The 14,981-nt window shown below is 45.8% G+C and overlaps 1 protein-coding gene across 2 annotated transcripts in view; it reads left to right on the top strand.

Moving 5' to 3' along the window:
• Positions 1-14,981, top strand: part of gli2a (GLI family zinc finger 2a) — an 84,565-nt gene that overhangs the window by 48,673 nt on the left and 20,911 nt on the right. Inside the window, exons 1-3 of one of the 2 annotated variants that reach the window (XM_030429335.1) lie at positions 1,397-1,480; positions 9,439-9,644; positions 12,886-13,095. In XM_030429335.1, coding sequence (XP_030285195.1) covers positions 9,563-9,644; positions 12,886-13,095 — 292 coding nt within the window. In that variant the 5' untranslated portion in view covers positions 1,397-1,480; positions 9,439-9,562. Of the gene's footprint in view, positions 1-1,396; positions 1,481-9,438; positions 9,645-12,885; positions 13,096-14,981 lie in introns of those variants that run through there. The other variant, XM_030429334.1, reaches the window with a different exon arrangement.

Genomic DNA, 14,981 nt, shown 5'->3' with positions numbered 1-14,981 from the left:
AGCCACAAATAATGCTCAGAACAGCACCAAACTTCAGCAACAGTACAAATAGGGTCTCAGCACATAGTCCGGGGCATCTAACCTCCGCTAGCTTAGCTGGATTTCTACTGAAAAGCTGACTAAATTTACCACTCTTCTGCAGCAGCTTCCTGTTGACGGGAAGTCCCGACGAGTCGATTACCGAGTGCAGTAGAGTTCCGCGGCTCATGGATGAAAATGTATGATTATGACTCCATGGAAAAGCAATCAAAGTTCATATGTGTCTTACCTGCCAGTTTATAACAGTTATTATCGAGAGCGGACAGGGAAAAGAACGGAATTGAGCATTTCTAACCGCACTCGGTAATCGTCGCGTCGGGACTTCCCCGACCCGGAAGCTGATGGAGGAGAGTTGAACTCTGTTTTTAGCTTCAGAATAGAAATCCAGCTAAGCTAGCAGAGGTTAGATGCCCCGGACTATGTGCTGAGACCCTATTTGTACTGTTGCTGAAGTTTGGTGCTGTTCTGAGCATTATTTGTGGCTTTTTGGTGGCGGTTTATATTTGGATCCATTTACTGCAGTGTATTGCTGTCGTGCGGTCGTTTCTGAGGTTGATAAAACTCCGTAAATTAGCGGTCTGCTAACTTGATCTCTCGAGAGGGAGTCTAACACAGTTTCACGGTGATTTAGACCATGGATTAAACTTACACCGGAATATCCCTTTAATGCCATATTCAACCCCAACAACAGAGATATGTCTTACAGACGTCCATAGAAAAAAGTTGTGAAGTCGAATGTCGAAGTCTCGCCAACGTAACTTCTATTTAACGTCCTGACGAAGTTGGCAGCGTAAAATCTAAAAAGTGACCACCAACAGGTCCGGGTTTGGTTCTGGTATGCTGGTAGTGGCTCAGCAGCCTCAAACCACCCCCAAAAATGAGCCTGCAGATCTCTGGTAAACTCTGGTTAAGCATTTTTTTTTCCTTTTTCAAACTTATGTGCAGCTCAAACAAAAAGCCACAAAAAGTCTTTGTACAACTCTGAAGATCTGTAAACAGGCTGTGATGTGTGAAGACAGAGCGTGGCGCTCCTCTGCAGGCTTCAGTAACCTTACACGATGTCATCTCTGCGACATACGGCCCGACGGCGCCGAAAGCCAAAAATGTTGATAGCTGATCCAAATGGTCAGACTCAAAGGCGGAGAAAACAGCTTGCTGTCACGGCCTCCTGCTGGCTGCGTCACATTTTCTCAGTGATTTCTCGCTAAGTGTTGGTTGTACTTGGTGATAAACAAAAAGAAAATGTGTTTGATGGCTGCATAAAAGGAAAGCTGCAACTACCATCCTCCTTCATAGAGCTCAACAGTGACAGTAGACTTTTTGATCAGCTCCAATTCTGTCAGCGAATTCTCCATTTTTCATTTTTCTTCAAATAAAGCTGATGTCATACTGATTTGCAGCTTCTACAGGAGCGTGTAGCATCTTCATCTCGTAGCTCGTGGTGAGTTTATCTTGCATTTTCACTTCCAGTTGCTCCCTGTTGGGCTCTTCTCTAAAGATGTGACAACAAAGGTTTGAATGGACAATTTAGTCGTGAAATGAATCAAATGAATATGCATTACCAGGGTCACAGCGCGAGTACATCATGCATCACTGCGTACGCCATCTTTCAGCACATTTCCAAGTTAAAAGTAGAAACCTTCCGGCTGCGGTCTCCCTGCCTTTCACAGATTTAGCATTCCAGAGAGCAGAAACATGCTGTATTCGAGCTGAAGCACATTAGGAAGAGCCTCTTGTCGGGGTGACAGTAGAACTTGGACTTTAAGACAGCACTTATGTGCGGCATATTGTGGAGTCGGGCATCGCCTGGACAAACCCACAAGCCAGGAAAGCCAGCCGGCGTGCCAGCATGTTTGACCGGGTAATTAGCATCCGAAATCCAGCCTTCCGTTCCCAGAACCTCAACGACAACGCAACGGATGAGAAAAACAGATCCCCCGCTCATTCCACAACCCGTATTTATGCTTTTTGGGAAGCAGTCGGGGGGCAAATTGCAGCGCTGAAAAGTTGAAATATGTCCAAGGTTTTTGTGTGGCAGAGCTGTGGCTTACACCGCCCCTGTACACAAACAGATGTGGTCCCTCTCAGCAGGCAATCAGCCTGTTCAAGGCCCGGAGCCCCACACAGCACGGAATGTGTTGATTAAATACAGTTTACAGATCAGCCATTTGGGTTGATGTTGTTTTTTTTCCCTTCATTGTTTTGGTTTGGTTAACATGGAAAGGAGAAGGGAGGGGAGATGAGAGAGGAGGTGGGAGGTAGAATAGAAAGGGGGGGCATATTTTGACTCCGGTTCCGACCCGTTTGGCTGTCCGTGGTTTTGACAGACATGTTGTTATCTTGCGTTGTTGTCGGGTTGGCTCCGGCCGCGGCGCATCGTCACGGCTAATGTTTGAATTTGGATGCTCCCCTGAGTTACGGCCAGGAATGCGCCGCCGAGAAGACAAGGGAGCCGTCAATCAAAAGACTGCAAAGTTGCAAATCAATAGCCGGGAGGTTTCAAGCTTTATCGCACGGTCTCAACGTAATTTTCCTGCGCTGGAAAAAAGACTAAATGGTATGTGACAGCGAGGGAGCCGAATAATGGATAATTACCCTGTGTTTAATCCTGTCTCATTTAAGTAAATTATCCCATCGTCTGACTTAGTTCTACTGGGCCTCTCCTTTGTACACAGGCCTCGCTGCTCGGGCAGTACAGTATCAAGTTGTGTCCAAAATCCTCAGCATCCTGATCAGGGCCCCAAAAACAACCGAGGCAGGATCTTAGCGCGTCCCCTGTGGGGCGGCGTGGTGATTTATCTTGATCGCCTTGGCTGCCCAGAAGTACAGAAGGGAGTGTGTCACATCATAATTCATCCCACCCTGAGCCAGTAGGGAAAATGCCAGAGAGGCAAATTCTGACTTGTTGGTCAGCCAGGAGGGCAGCGGAGGCAGGCGGACGGACAGAAAGGGAGCTTGAAGCTGGAGCGTGGCTCCAACGCCTCGCCTTGAAAAACGGGTTACGCGGGCAGCGACTCGTGGCAGCTGAAGATGGATCGTTCTCACAGTCGTCGCTTGCAGAAAGACCCATTCAAACTTTGAGAATTCGCGCTATGGTAAAACTAGATTGTTGGACTTTCATCTCTGAGGCAGCTGATAAGTCTTCTGAGGCCAGTTGGCGACAGGGAATGCAGTACCGAGGTGGTTTTCTTGTCAGGGTGTTTCTGAGTCAGCACAAAAATGACAGCTAACTAGCTACGGGAGCTATATTTAGCAGCAGTTAGTGGCTACTTTAGCAGCAAAGCTACGGGTATCTGTCCATCAGGAAACACCGTAAATCACCTTGGCACTTTAACTGGCCTCTGTCGTTTTCAGAGCCCCCGATCCAGAGGAGTTCACCGGGAGGCTGCTAGTTAGACGACGAAGTAAAGCCACCTCTCCAGAGCTGAGGGGCAGAACAGCTGACAGTGTTTTCTACACAAAACAAGAATCCAGTTTCATCCAAATCAGAGAATGAAGTTATAAAGTTGTTATAAAGTTGTGCTTTTGAATGACCCCTAGAAACACTCGCAGATGAGTCATCAGCATTTTATTGTGTCCAGGAAAACAGAATTAATAATACAGAGGAAACAACAGTTTTTTGCCATTGTCAAGCATATAAGTGAGATATAGAGCAAGACGTATGTGATCAGGACAAAACATTGATTTTGACCTTATGGGGAGATGATTCAAATGCACTAGAGTCCTTCAAACCTGTCTAAGGGCAAAGGGGAACACATCATGATGAATTGTAGGAACCAGCACACTTTCTGACAGTTTCTCCACAAAGGTTATTCCTGCTGTTGCTCTTGTTTGTACACTTTTACAGAAATCCTTGTGGGAAAGCTTGAGAGTTAAACACAAACCCATCCTTATTCTCACCCCTGCACACATGGCCAGTCGCTGGGGAAAAAAAAAAGCTTGCCTGATTGAAGATTTTGGGGGTTTTTTAAAGAGCGATTACGGACGCAGCCCCCTGAAAAAGATGTCAGGACGGCAAATGTCGTCCAATCGTCCTCCATAAACCAAAAAACTTTGCCTGAACTCTTACTGCGTTGGCTGGAATCCATTTCTCTGCATCTCACTACTAATCATGGTGCAATCTTGCCCCCGCCAGCGATCTAATGTACATGCTCTCTGGTATGCACTTACTCACAGGGTTACTCATATGCTCGACAAGCTGTGCCATGTCCAAATCACTTTTTCTCACAGCATAGTTTTAACAATGGAACAACAGAGGAGCATGTAATCACACAGTGCAGAACACAGAGACAAACAGCAATTACCTCGTTGAAAGCATGTCATCTACTGACTCGTGACGGCTTCCCGTCCCTCCGTCTACACAGATTTCTCCTCAAGAGTCTCACAAGGACAAACTTTTCTGCCACTTTTATTTGGACGAATTAGGAAATTCTGATCCGTATTTTTACCATTTCTCAGTTTCAACACACTGCAGTCGCCACCCGTAGTGTTCAGGTATGATGTAAGTTTCTTTAAATGGCTCTCCCAAGAGCTTCCCCACTCAAGCCTCTGGAAAACACACTTCAAGTAACATCTTGTCAGAAAGAGGGTGGATCGACAAGGCTTCAATAATGTAACCTGCCAAACAGGACTGTTATTTGCAGCCTCCTGACAGGCAGCAGCAGTAAATTTCACCTTATTATCGCGGCCTCGTGCACTCTCCTGGTCGTTTTGAGTGATTTACAGCGGCTGCAGCGATGTGTGTCGACACGCCGATGTTTGTTGATGGATATAGGATTTAAAGTGAGATGTTGCAGAATGGTTTTGGTCGAGTGGTCGTGTTGATTTCAGTTTATTTCAAACAAGATCAAACGTGAAGTTCTGATTATACTCACGATCGTAACACAGTGGTCTTATCGACAGCCTCATCGGACTAATTGGGAAGGTATTTTTTTAATTTGTTTCAAAGTCTGTGGCTGGAGATGTTCCTATGGGCTTTTATTGTCAACAAATACAGTGAGACTATACTGTGCTAACAGGCTCGTTGCTCTGTGCCATAGAGCTTCATTAAACTGTTGCATCGACATTTTACGACTTTTCTATGAACACAAACACAATACAGTGGCGTTTATTTTGACTAGATCTTACAAACGCTGTCCTGCTGCCAAAAATACTCCCCAGAGCACCAAATGTGTATAAATCTGCAGGTGAAAATAGTCCCAAAAAACACAAATTACTTCTGTCTGGTGAGTAAATTTCAACCCAAGGATGAATGCCAGAATAAATGCTAGCTAAGTACATTTCTGCAAAAGTGCAACGCTGCAGAGAACCCTAAAAGTATTGAGAGATATCTGCGTCTTTTAATGGGACTTGATGACAAAATAATTATACAAATATACATTATAATGATTCCAGCCATACCCGTTAAAGATGCATGAAAAACACCTGAACTCTACACACCTCTTATGCACGTTCACGCCTTGGAGTAGGGTGTCCTGATTCTTGTTGGGAAAGCAGAGTAGGGTGAAGCTTTGGGGGCTACATGACCACATTTTGAAGTACTTAAATGTTGCATTCCCCCCTTTATATGTCATATATGACGCTCCCAAAATGTAAATAAAGTCCAGCAGTGAAGTTGTAGTTGGTGCCGCTCTGCTGCAGACTCGGACTGTTGGTGTTAGCACAAAAAGCACTGCTAGCAGCTTTAATGATGACTTGATGAAGCCTGAAGTTGTGAATGAATTGCTAATGTACACGCTGTTTTTATCTCCATCAGATAAATGGCAAATGAACTGTGATAATATCAGAACACAAGGCCGTCGTTTGCACGAGTAATGTATGACGATACAAAATGTTAGAACCGCAAATTATTTTCTCAAAACTTAAATGAAATCTGGCACCAATTCGGATCCATTATTAAATCACCGTCAGTTCAGGATAGACGGAAAACAGGAACCATTACAGTCTAGATTGTGCGATATCTTGAGGCTTCAGCGACACAGTGGGAATCCCGGGGTGTGATTACTTCGAGGAGCTTTGAGTCTGATAAGAGAGGGAGCCAACACGAGTGCCAGCTTACCCAGGTATCCCTCAGTGAAGCACTAATCTGACCAGGCACTGCCAAAGCTCTCTGTATGCCGCTTCGAGGCGGACCGAGAGAAGCGTGTTTTTGTGTATGGAGCGTCTGTTTCTTCTCACTTCTCCCCTCCCGCCCAGAACAGAGGGCTCTTTATGGCTGTTTGCAGGGGGAAGAGTGGGCCTGACGGCAGAAAGTTGGCCCTCGGACAAGGCCAGCAGTCTGCAGGCGCTTACTGGAAATGGAGCGAGGGCCGACGCTCTGGGTTGGTTGGCTCGGCCCGAGTTGGGCAGGGCCAGGCCCGGAGCAGGTTGGCGTCCGCACAGAGACGGTGAATGAGAGTCTGAGCAGGGAAACTCTGGAGGGGGGGGGGTTGGTTCTGCCAAGGATTCTTGCTCGGTCTCAGGCCCACCTTTCATAGCCGGAGCCAGAAACTACAACCTGGACCGGTCACACTCATTTTATCATCAGAGTCAAACGATTTGACAACGCTGACTTGATTCCTTTCAGACGTAGAGCGGCGACGATTAAGAGGATTAATCTCCCACAATTTGGTTACTCAATAAATCATTTCAGTCGTTTGAAGCCAAGAATGTCGAAACTTTTGCTGCTTTTCTTGATCATTTATGACAGTAAATAAAGAGTCATGTGGTTGCAGACTGTCTGTCGGACATGAGAAGCAATTTTGCAAAATTTTGGGACAATTTATTAACATCTCAGCAATTTAAATTTGAAAACAATCTGCAAATTAATCGTCAGTGGAAAGAATTATTAGTTATTTTAGATATTAATTGATTAGTTCTCATCTATCAAATTAATCTCCAAGGATTTCGATAAGCGATTACTCATTTTGAGCCTTTTTTTTAAGAATAAAAAGTCCAAATTCTGTAAAGCCAGCTTCTTAAATGTGAGTGCTTCCTGTTTTCTTTCCTCCTCTTTGACGATAAACTGAATATCTTTTGGTTCTGGACAAAACAAGACTTTGAGGCGTCATTTTGGGACATTTTTCAACATGTTCTGACACTTTACTGACCAAACAGCTCTTAAAAATAATCCACAATGGAAAAATAATCGTTAGCTGCGGCCTTTTCCTTTCAGATTATCTATTCCTCACGCCCTTTTCTCACACATACACATACATGCTGTGTACCCAGCATGCAGTAAATGCTGCCAAGAGTCAAAACCACACATATAAACACTCGCGTGTTCGCAGCCGCCGCGGAGCTGCTAAAGTGTCAGATTTAAAGCATTTTGCTCTCAGACGCTCATAAAGACAACAATTCTGTTATTTTTATTACATTGTAGTGGCGTGCACGAGTGTCGCTGTGGTCATTTTTTATTATTTTATTTTTTTGTTGCTCAGGATTATGAGCCAGATTGAAGCGACACGAGACGTTTGTGATGTTTGACAGATTCTGGTGCAGCAAAGATAAACTCTCTGCATTTATAATAAAAATGTTGAGCTGACGGTGACGCGACCTCAGACTTGAATTCCTCTCTGAAAGGAGGCCGAACACTTTACTCACTCGTTACTCACTCGCATTGTGAAAGATCCTCCTCGGCCCCCACCGACGGTGTTACAGTGAGTCAGTCGTCTGGTCATTTCTGATAAAAGGAGGACATGTTTGCCTTTTAAAGGTTCCGCTAATCCCCATTTAGCTCAACCCTCTCCCCTTCCTGGCTTTAGAGAGATGGACTGGTTAGTTTGAGCTGCTTCCATCTGATACTTGTTGTATGAGCACATTATCCAGTTTCATCAACACGGTGACTGATGATGTCTCATTTCCTCGTTCATCCTCAATCGTTCGTTTTACATAATAATGAAATATCAGATGTATCCAGTTAGTTAAAGGGGAAACTAGTATTTTCAAACCTGTATATGTCCTATATTTACATGTTGGGGTGTGAATGATTCATATTTCCTGAAAGTTTAGGTAATCTTTTGGGGCGACCGTCAAAGTTATGTCCGCTAAAAGTGCCTGTTTTTGTCACTGACAGGCTGAAGTTGTTATTGTAAGTGTCGGAAATTATTCCTATGAAGTGTCATCAGAGGAGTAGTCTGTACAATCTAGTGAGAGTTCATGAAAGTCAAGGAAGTGTGAGTCAGAGTTGGAAGCTTATCAGTGAAACCGCACACAGGACTTTATTTTTAAAGTCACGGCTTTAAAAGCAAAACTGTTTCTTGTGCAGAAAAGATCGAAGAATTGTAACTTTGCCGGTTGCAGGTGATCCACTGGAGCGATTCGGAAGCTTTTACTAAATTTATTAATTCACACTCCAAAACATGTCAAACAATAGAGCCCAGGTTTGAAAATACTAGAATTCCCCTTTAATATTTCCATCAATATCAAACACTTCCTCTTACAGACGTGTCTGAGCCTCTCCTGTCTTATAAAAGTGTCATCTTCTGGGCATGGTTTTCTCCCTCTTCACCTCACAGTTTCAGCTCTTGTCATTCAGCCCTTTTCTCCTCTTAGTCATCGTTCCTCGAGCTTCGGTGTCTTTTGAGGGCTGAGTTTCCTCCAGGTGTTCCTACCACACACCGAGGGGAGCGACGGGCTGCTTATCAGAGCCGAAGCGCACGAGGTCGACATAAGTACTAGTGCCCCTTCAAAAGGGTTGCGCCACCGCCAGCGGCCAGCAGACGTTTTTATCTCAAGTTCAGCCCCTTTGGGGTTATTTTGAGAATTACAACACCCACTCGTCTGTGTTTCTGCAAGAAGAGCCGCCTGTTACCTGCCAGAGATGACAAATTTTCCTGTAAAGCCTGATGTGACCGGCAGGCTGTCGGAGAGCCCTCAGACGACTGAGAGACGACTTCTTCTCTTGCCAAAGTTGGCTGAAGGCAGCTACTTAAAGTCGGGAGCATCCGGTTGCGCTCTCTTATCACACACACACCTTATAATACCTGGTGGGGAGACAGACCCTGTAGGTTTGCCCACCCAAACAGAATCAAAAATAATAATACTCCTCCTGGTAGCCTCGCAGAGGAAAAGCCCTCGGTCTCGACATGTCTGTAGCTCCGGGGCTTAATAGAAGAAGGCGAACAAAAGGGGATTATTATGTATTAGCTGTGGGACAGGGGAGGGGAAAGGGTGTAAGTGGATTGAGACGGCAGACACTTTTGTGGAATAACAGAAGTTAAGGCTTGTCTGCGAACATACCAGTGCAGATCACTCATGATGATAAGCGAGCACAATGCAAGTAATCAAATTAACAGGCCGTCTCCACTCGCTCCATCGCCATCTATGTTTTTTGTCTATGATGCTCATCCTCCTCCCTTCACTTCATTTTCCATCTTTCTTTTACTGAACTAAACATGTATTTTTTCTTCCTCTCCGCAGACCTCCAGGACTGACGGGCAGTCCAGTCATCTCAGATATTTCCCTCATCCGTCTGTCGCCCCACGCGCCGCCCGGGTCGGGTGAATCACCGTTCAGCCCTCCGCACCCCTACGTCAGCCCCCACATGGAGCACTATCTGCGCTCGGTGCACAGCAGCCCAACGCTCTCCATGATCTCAGCGGCCCGAGGACTGAGTCCTGCTGAGGGTAAGATTCAAACGCTGCACGTAACCCTCCGCCAACTTTAACTTTAAAAAGGTTTTTCTGGAGCCTATTTGACGATTTTAAAGTTCATTTAAAGTTCAGATGATCGTGCAAATGTTCCCACTTGAGTAACACGGAGTTATGTGGCAGTTTTTAAACAGAACTTGAGACTGTTTGACTTCACTGCCTCCGTGTTTTTATGTTTGCTCAACATGAAAAGTCAAATTTCTCCCTTCTCTTTTTTTTTCATAACGCTGGTTTGCAGCCATCCTAGTGGAATCATTCTGGAAGATAATTTTCTTGCACAAATTCTGACTGGCCGGTAACAAACGTATCAGACTCTACACTTTCCTTGATCGTGTTTTCTCCTCACACTTATATCAATCCAAAAGCTCTAACCCAGGTTGTATTCATGTCCTGACATCAGTATAAAGTCAGAACTGGTCTCTCTTCATCTCCAATCCTTTATAATCCACATACAGAAGAGTATATTCATCCTTTGTCTGTTACACCTGTAGACAAATACAGTGCATCAACATGACTTACCTGTGACAAACCCCGTCATAAAACACGAGACGCTTCTCACTCACTTGTAACTTCAAATGCCCCAGCACATGTGTTCATCCATAAACACTCTCAGTGAAGTCAGGTTACCGTCACCGTCGTGCATTTTGCAGGGTGGAAACTCTCCGTCCTCTGATGATGTATGAATGCAGCGTACACAATCCGAGGAATAAACTGAAAGTGATGTGGAAAGTCTGTCGCTGCAGCTGCTCCGACCAGTTAACATTAAGGAGGTGAGATTAGAGTTGAGCGGGTTTAGAATTTATGTGTCCTGTTCACCATAAACCGACTCTGTCTGCTCGGCTGCAGACAGTTTACACAGTCGCTAATTTAACCGTCGGTGATAATTAGTCTCGCACCTTATACATTCCCCTACGTACGGCACTGAAGCACATCGAAGTGTTTTTGCATGTGTGTGCATGCTGGTGATTTGCAGGCGTATATATCAAACGTATTCTTAGCTTTCTCGCTCATGTGTATTGAATGTTTGGGGCAGACACAAACAAAACCCTGCCCCTGTTCAAGCAACAAAGTTGGAGTAGTAAGGAGCCACAGCGCTTCAGCCGGCAACGATAAATCACCAAGCACGCGCTGCTGGCAAGCAATGCCCCCACCACCACCACCGCCACCGCCACAACTCGACCACCTCCACCTTTCAAGAGAAGCAATGCAGAAGAGATGCTGTCACTGATAAAGTGGCAGGGAAGTATGGCACCAAATGGAGGACAGCCTGCAGCTCTGCAGAACATAAATAAAGTCTGTGGAGGCAGAGCGCTCAGCGAAGCGTATGTAAACCTCTGATAGGGATACCTGAGTGCCAGGCATGTGTTGAAGGTTGTTTGTGAAACCTCAACCGCTCGAGGAATACTAAATAAATTACCACGATCCGCGAGAGCGACGCCGAGTTAATTTTGATTTATTTCAACCAGATTTCACCGCCTGGCAGGTTCAGTGATGTTCACAGCTTCACCTTCAGCACTCAAATACTACACTTAAATACAATTAATAGGAACTTTTACTGTAGTTGAGGATTTCCATATCAAGGTGCTTTAACTTCACATGTTGCACCATCATCATCAGGTCAGCATTTTTACATCACATTCCCATCATCAGCCTCGTGCACACTTTGTGTTTAAGAAGATGGTTAACACGGTAAAATCAGCATGTTAGCATTGCCACTGATGTTAGCATAATGCTCAAACCATCTCTGCACCCCACAGAGCCACTAGCATGAGAAGCTGTGTCTGAAACCACCCCTGTTTAACGAATAGTGACCTCAAAAGTGAGTAGAAAGCGTCCGTAACATGGACCGTTTCACTGCAGTCCATTAAAACTGGAAAAACATGGCTGCTGCTTCTCCCCGGCGTAACCTTTTGTGTGCGGTTCTATCGGGACCAGTGGAAGTGTAGTGTCCCATCGCTCTGTGTTCATAAGCGAGGTCACACATGCACCAACACACTGACACAAAACGCAGCTCTTGCGGAGGAGGTAACGTGATCTGGCAGCCGTGGAGAAACCAAAGGAATATGGCCGGGTCGCTGCTGCTGGAGCCCAAAACGCGCTGCCTGTGGACTGTTACTGCAGCCATGGCCTAATAGGTTCTGATGGATCCAGATTTTTTGTTTAGTGTGTGTGTGCAGAAGGTGAAGGGGAGGCCGTGGTTTTGCTCCCCCCCCCCCCCCCCTTCGATATCCCACTTGGCCCCCGCCCAGTGATCCCAACCCCCATTTTTCCACCAGCATGCATATTAATCCACCCCTGTCCCCACCGCTCACCCTCACCCAACACCGGGGGAGGAAAAGGGAGGAGAAAGGGCAGGAAATGGAGGAGAAAGGGGGACACAGGCACAGTCCAATCCATCTCTCACTCTTATGGTTTCTGACACTTTTAAATGTGGCTTTACTGGGTGCAGGTGTTAACACATTTTACGTCAATATTACCCTTTGCACACGCGGCGTTTAAGGCTTCCTCAGCATTATGAGTGCATGTGTGTGTGTGTGTTTGCACCTGCACACTGTGTTGGACTTCAGCCTGTCAGACTTAACACACACACACACACACACACACACACACACACACACACACACACACACACACACACACAGAGAACAGCAGAGGAGTGCAGGAATGTGGTGTTCCTTCTCTCTGTACCCCCTCCTCCTCCTCCTCCTCCTCCTCCCATCGCTCCCTCTGCTTCCTTTTACTCCCTAGAGATATTTTCCCATAACCCAGCGAGCCTCAAAGACATCAGACATCTTTTATCAAAAGCCTCTCGCCCCGGGGCATGCACGCAAGCACAAATCTTCAAATCTGTGAAGCAGGGCACTCTTCTCCTTTGTTGAGTCCTTCTCACAACCTTTTCTGGTCTTCTTTTTGTCGTTCTGTCTCTGGATGTATCACACGTTTCACGGCCGGAAAAATGAAATCAGAATGTGTCGAGCGTCACTTCGTGGTTCGTGACCGCTGATCGTGTAAAATAAAGTAAAGCCAATGCAGAAGTGGCTTTAAGCTGCAGTCTTTCTAGTGGCCAGTAGGGGAGCACTCCACTGGTTGCAAAAAGAGGCTGATGTGTGTAAGCTTATGAGAAAATGACCCTACTTCTTGTTTCTGGTGAGTTTATGGTCTCAATCTTCAGACCTACACAGAATTAACTCCTCCTCTTGCTCCCATTCTTCTGCAGTGACCCACGAGCACCTGAAGGACCGCGCCCTGTTCAGCCTCCCTCCTCCACCTCCAGGAGCCAACCCCACCGAGTACTACCACCTGATGGCCAGCGCCAGCCAGCGGAGCCCCTACGGTGACCTGCTGATGCAGAGCAGCGCGGCGGCGGCGGCTGCGGCGGCGGCGGCGGCTGCGGCCCATCTACCAGATTACATCAGCCCCGTTGACGGTGAGGATGAGACTCATTCCTGTGTTTGTCTTTCGACGTACAAAAATACAATTTAAGATGTTTTCTTGAACACGATCTGTCCGGGCGATCATTCATTAACGCTGAAACACACGCATGTCTTTCATCCCTGGCAGCCAAACTTTACAGCCATCTTGCTCTTTGTTCTCGGCACCGGGCGTGTTGATACCGTCCTCTTATTCTTTCTCTTTCATGGAAGAGTTCCCCACATCAAAGCTCCTGCAGCTTAGACGTAGCATGGGGGCCACGGCTAGTTGAGTGTTGAGGGTGCATTAACGCTAAAAGCCCCAAGGCCAGGAGCTCATAAAAACACGTGTAACCTCGGAGTCTCTCATTCTGACGGCGTTTCAGGTGTGTAGGTGCTGTTATTAAGAGTAACGTCCCACAAAATAGATCCAGGGTGACCATAAAAGGGCAGCGTGGAGAGAATTGGCCATGTTACATGTTCGACATGTTCTCACTCCCAAAGGGTCGAATACAGCAGCTTGGTCAGTGGCCTTAAGCTTCAAACTGTGAGACTGCCCCTCCAGAGAGCTCTGCAGGAAAGACTTCAGACTTTCAAAATAAAGCCTGCTGACAAACAGTTGACATATTAGGACATGTAATAACTTCTGGACTGTTACGTAACAGTTTGGTTGAAGCCCTAAACAGTCATGAGTCAAACATATTGTTTCTTCCTTTCTCTCTTTCTGTGATAACAAGTTATTTGTTTCATCATCACAGAATAACAAATGTTGTCCCGAGATAACGAGACAACGTTCTCGAGAGATCTCAAGAAAACAAACTGTGTTCATGTCGTCACAAGAAGATAAATGTGGGTTTCCAGAGATAACGAGATAATTAAGTAATCATGAGAAAATGACCATGACATGCACACTCGTCTGTGACATCACCGCATTAACTTTTTATGAATTTTCGCCCATTTGTAATCATTATTTCTTAATCAAACGTTCTTAGATTACATCAGTTCATCAACAAGGATTAAGAGGGAACAACCTTTTGTTTTTTCTTGTGATGCCAGATTCATTCATCTCGATTTCTCGGGGTAACGAAGCTTGATTTTGTGTTTTAGATCCCAAGAAAACGTTCTCGTTATCTCGTGATTATGACAAATAACTCGTTATCTCAAGAAAACAATTAAATGATATGTTCAACCCATGATCGCTTAGGGCTTCCGTAGTGGGGCGGACCGGGTTAGGTTTAGGAAAAGATCACACTCAAGGTTGAAATAATATTCTGCCCCGCTAGATACGTAAAGTATTGGCCAATATACACCCTGTTTTTGCGACGATCCCCTCTTTTTCTCAGATCTTTGTACTGCGTTCGTTCAAGAAATGGCGCTGGATGAGAAACTTCAGTGTCAAACTGACCAGTGTGAGCGAGAACGGGCTTCTCTCTCTGGTCCAGGCAGGGATTAACCTTGTGGGCTGCACACGGTGTCCACTTAAAGGCGGGGATGAGGCAGCTTTACACCAACACACATGCACAAATACACACAGCAGCGCACACAAAAAAAAAAATTTAACAGCCGGGTAAATAGGCAGGCAAATGCTCACAAACTGGTACACGTGTTTGCACACAAACTCACAGAGACCGGCCTGTTCTCTCATGCCAGTTAGAGCCTCGGCCCTCTATCAAGATGACGGTCAGGCACCAGAACAGACGTTTGATTTCAGCAGAGAAACGCATCCAAGAAACCTTCAGCCCTTATGAATGGGGAATAGAAAGCGCCCAGAGTGGAAAACTGTCCGTGAAAGTCGGCCTTTTCGATGCCTGATAATCAAACACTCCCCTTGGCTGCGCTCTAGCTCCCTCGCTCTTTTCTTTCATCCCGTCCAACCACCCACCCTGAATATAAAAAAAAAAGA

Source organism: Sparus aurata, chromosome 9 (assembly GCF_900880675.1).
Source record: "Sparus aurata chromosome 9, fSpaAur1.1, whole genome shotgun sequence".
Lineage (NCBI taxonomy): Eukaryota > Metazoa > Chordata > Actinopteri > Spariformes > Sparidae > Sparus > Sparus aurata.
Note: the sequence above shows the minus strand (reverse complement) of the source record. Positions and strands in the feature narration are given on the sequence as shown.